The 4725-nt window shown below is 43.6% G+C and overlaps 1 protein-coding gene across 1 annotated transcript in view; it reads right to left on the bottom strand.

The window, feature by feature from the left end:
• Positions 1 to 731: 731 nt before the first annotated feature.
• Positions 732 to 4725, bottom strand: part of camk2a (calcium/calmodulin-dependent protein kinase II alpha) — a 32802-nt gene continuing 28808 nt past the window's right edge. The window contains 5 exon segments of the mRNA XM_044221863.1: positions 732 to 964; positions 1141 to 1235; positions 1499 to 1574; positions 2408 to 2456; positions 3175 to 3215. Coding sequence (XP_044077798.1) covers positions 732 to 964; positions 1141 to 1235; positions 1499 to 1574; positions 2408 to 2456; positions 3175 to 3215 — 494 coding nt within the window.

Genomic DNA, 4725 nt, shown 5'->3' with positions numbered 1-4725 from the left:
AATAATAATAATAATAATAATAATAATAATAATGTGTGTATTGCACTATATAGTATTTGATGTGCAGCAGTAAGAGGTTCCATTTGTTAACCTCATATTAGGCGCTCTTATTTTGAAATAAAGAGTTGAAACCTGATCAGCTGTCACATGATTGATAAGTGTCCACACGTCATCACAAACTGTATTAGTGTCATTAGTGTTAGTTTCCATTGAAATGAACTGATTTCACCACAAATTCTGCCATTTTGACAAGCTGGTGTTTTTTAGAGCAAGATGGTGTAGTCCGTCATTCGTCCAGGACCGATCCATCGTAGAAAAGGTTTCAGTCGTAGTCGTCTGGACGCTGTTTTCAGAATCAAGGCGATTGGCTCCCATTTGAGCGGGGAAGTCATTTTTGTCTCAATCTTTGAAAAAATAGGGATTACTGAACTAGAAACAATTAGCTCAGTTTCAGGTGAAACTAGCTAATACAGATACTCAGGTAGACTCCTCCCTGAGGGCCTCAGGAAGCTTACATTTCTGAGTTCTCAGACCCTGAGTATCTGTTGATTAGCTTGTTTCACCTGAAACTGACCTTTTCTAATTTTTAGAGCAACAACTTGATGGCCCAGTAAGAGTTTCACACCTGTCTCACCTGACAGGCACGTGTAACCACGCCCAACTGTGATGTCACAGAGTCCACCGTGATCTCTGACCTGATCTCTGAGTTAAAACTGATCTCTGACCTGTTCTTACTTGTTGAGTGTGGAGGCGGAGCCTGAGCGGTGGAAATGAACGATCTGCCACTTCCCGTCGCGGCGGTGCCACACCCTGGTCTCCTCTGATTGGGCGGTGCGAGGCGTCCCGTTGGCGTCGATGTACTGCGTCACTCTGATGTAAGCAATGCAGGCGGCCTCGTCCCCGACCAGGTGGATGTGAGGGTTCAAGATGGTGGTGTGGACCGGTTTACTGTTCTTAGACCACACTGAGCAGAGACAGAGACAGTTACCTGGACAGGTAGGACCACTGGGACGACAGGAAGTATGGAATATGACTGGAGACAGGTGGACAATATTATATGAGGTGTTCCTGACGCCAGTTATAATAAGTCATAAACCAGAATGAGACAGTCAATCATGCAGGAAGTTTGGTTCAACTCACAGTTTTCAAAATAAAAGCGGTGGAAGTCGAGGCCTTCGACCAGATTCCCCAACGCCTCGGGCTCGAATGCCGTCACAGCCGGGTCGCACATTTTACTGAGGGGACAGACAGGTTTTAACTGAGGGGACAGACGGGTTTTAACTGAGGGGACAGACGGGTTTTAACTGAGGGGACAGACGGGTTTTAACTGAGGGGACAGACGGGTTTTAACTGAGGGGACAGACGGGTTTTAACTGAGGGGACAGACGGGTCTTACTGAGGGGACAGACAGGTCTTACTGAGGGGACAGTGAGACTTTCACAATAAGAGTCTTATTGAGGAGATAATAGTGATTAAAGAGATACAGTGTGTTACATACGTGTAGCTCTCAAAGTCTCCGTTGCTGATCGCTTCGATGAGCTGCTCAGTGACTTTAATGATGTCCTGTTTCCTCACTGACAGACAGAGAGACAGACAGACAGAGAGACAGGCAGACAGACAGGTTAGTATCATTGTTGTATCTGTCAGTTGTATTTTTGAGTCTCAGCTGAAGCGTCTTTGTTTATAAATGTCAATCATCAATGAATAATGTGTGTGTGTGTGTGTGTGTGTGTGTGTGTGTGTGTGTGTGTGTGAGTGTGTGTGTGTGTGTGTGTGGTGTGTGTGTGTGTGTGTGTGTGTGTGTGTGTGTGTGTGTGTGTGTGTGTGTGTGTGTGTGTGTGTGTGTGTGTGTGTGTGTGTGTGTGTGTGTGTGTGTGTGTGTGTGTGTGTGTGTGTGTGTGTGTGTGTGTGTGTGTGTGTGTGTGTGTGTGTGTGTGTGTGTGTGTGTGTGTGTGTGTGTGTGTGTGTGTGTGTGTGTGTGTGTGTGTGTGTGTGTGTGTGTGTGTGTGTGTGTGTGTGTGTGTGTGTGTGTGTGTGTGTGTGTGTGTGTGTGTGTGTGTGTGTGTGTGTGTGTGTGTGTGTGTGTGTGTGTGTGTGTGTGTGTGTGTGTGTGTGTGTGTGTGTGTGTGTGTGTGTGTGTGTGTGTGTGTGTGTGTGTGTGTGTGTGTGTGTGTGTGTGTGTGTGTGTGTGTGTGTGTGTGTGTGTGTGTGTGTGTGTGTGTGTGTGTGTGTGTGTGTGTGTGTGTGTGTGTGTGTGTGTGTGTGTGTGTGTGTGTGTGTGTGTGGTGTGTGTGTGGTGTGTGTGTGTGTGTGTGTGTGAGTGTGTGTGGTGTGTGTGTGTGTGTGTGGTGTGTGTGTGTGTGAGTGTGTGTGTGTGTGTGTGTGGTGTGTGTGTGTGTGTGTGTACCTCTGGTGTCTTCATCCTCTATGGTGGTGTTTGTGCTCTCAGATGATTCCTACAACAAGAACATCGGTCACAGTGATTCGTCGTCACTTCTTCTTCATGAGTTTAATTTCAGCCATGTCAGACTCTGTGAGCTCATCCCTCAGCTGTCAGCATCTGATTGGCTGCCAAACCTCAAGAAGGTGGGTCTTATCTAATATGAGCCTATCAGAGGGCAGATACCGCGGGGACAGTGATGACCCTCATCCCAAATGTTTTGGTTTAGTTTCTGCGTCTATTTGTTAAGAATAAAAAAGTTTAAATGGCATGTTGATGTCGTGTAAAGCTGTAAGTTAATGATTAAAACTTCGCTCTTTTAAATAGTGTGTTTGATATAAAACGATTCGTTCAGCTCTAATTCTAAAAAACTTATTTTTCAACCGTGCTAGCAGACACGGCGCTGCTTTGAGCTAAATGCTAACATCAGCATGCTAACATGCTCACAACGACAATGCTAACATGCTGATGTTTAGCAGGTACAATGTTCACCATCTTAGTTTAGCGTGTTAGCATGCTAACATTAGCTGGTTAGCAGTAAACACAGAGTGCAGCTGAGGCTGATGGGAGCGTCAGCAGCTCTGCAGGTGTTTGGTCAGAAACCAAAGTGTCGGACACGTTAACATGTCGACCTGATGGTGGCGCTAGATGGAAAGTCAGAGGATCAGCAGAGTTATTACAGTTCATCCTGAGGGGAGCATGAACGATAATCATAATAATCATAACGTTGTTACCTTGACTCCGTCGGCCTTCTTGTTGCTTCCACTCTTTCCTCCTGAACGAGGGATGAGAATGAAGAGAAAGAGAAGCAGCAGAGTCAGAAAGAAAGGAACAAAGGCAGAGAAGAGGAGAGACGGCATCGTACTGACGGCCGCTGCCTACGAGCCCTTCAGCAAACTGACCAGAGACAAGTCTGACAGGAAATACTTCAAAATAAAGGAAAGAAAAACTGAAACCAAATACGAAAAAGTTTTAAAGTCAAAAAACAAAAAGAAAATGAAAAGAAAGACAGAATAAAGTGTAAAAAGAGTTAACAGACGAGTGGAAATGAAAATATGTCCAATGAAAGACTAAAGTGCCTTTTTTAGTCACATGTTTTGGTCAAAAACAACAAAAATGCTCCAACAGTCCAGAGCTGCTTCCTGTCTGACTTCTCTGCTGTCTGTCTGTATGAAGCAACAGACAGACAGTTAGAGCAGATATCCAGGACTTAAACAGACGGACGGACAGACAGGTGGAGGGAGGTCCCGGCGTGACATGTGACTCAGAGACAGTTGAGGCCAAATTTAGTTTGAGCTTGAGATAGTTGGAGAGCAGAAACACAGAAACACATTCCTGTCGAATCAGCTGCTCCTCCACAGTTTATTCACTTCAGTCAGTTCTGTCAGTACTATTTAGTTATTAGCCTACAATTTATTTATTCATTTATTTTAGAATTATATAACATCTTTGTGTTTTTTATTGTATTTTATAATATATACATATATATTTGTTTAATTTCCTATAATATTCTTATAATATTTCAGTAGTTTTAAGGTCACACTGTTAGAAATGAATGATGAACTCCAGGTGTTCTAGCATAAAACCTGTCTGTCTGTCTGTCTCTCTGTCTCTCAATTCAATTTCAATTCAGTAAACTTTATTGGCATGAATGTCAGATGAACAATATTGCCCAAGTGTCAGGGATAATACAATTCAATAATAAGATGAGGAAAAAAGAGAGAAGAAATACAACTCATTAAGTAAAATAAATAAAGAACAAGAAAATGGCAGAAAACAGTAAACATGTGTTTGTGTGTTTTGTGTGTTTGTGTGTGTGTGTGTGTGTGTTTGTGTGATAGACTATGCCAAGGTAATTATTTGTCACATTCAGTGATGTTGTGTAAACTACGTGTCCCTCAGTTTGTTCCATGCAGTCGCATGTTGTGCAGCTCAGTTAGCTGCACGAACGTCCTTCTCCCAGTAGAGTCTGTTGCTTTTTTAACATCATTTAGCTCTGTGAAGTTTCTGAAAGTATTCCACTCTGATATTATTATATTTGTCACATTTAAAGAGGAAGTGCATCTCTGTCTCCACCTCAGCTGTCGCACAGTGACCACAGACTCTTTCCTCTGTTGGTAGTCCGGACTTCTTGTGTCGTCCTTTCTCTGTGGCAAGACTGCGATCACTGACTCTGTATCTGGTCAGGATCTGTCTGTGGTCACTGACTCTGTATCTGGTCAGGATCTGTCTGTGGTCACTGACTCTGTATCTGGTCAGGATCTGTGTGGTCACTGAGTCTGTAT

This window comes from Siniperca chuatsi, linkage group LG14, assembly GCF_020085105.1.
Source record: "Siniperca chuatsi isolate FFG_IHB_CAS linkage group LG14, ASM2008510v1, whole genome shotgun sequence".
NCBI classification, from domain to species: Eukaryota; Metazoa; Chordata; class Actinopteri; order Centrarchiformes; family Sinipercidae; genus Siniperca; species Siniperca chuatsi.
This window is presented reverse-complemented; position numbering and strand designations above follow the sequence as displayed.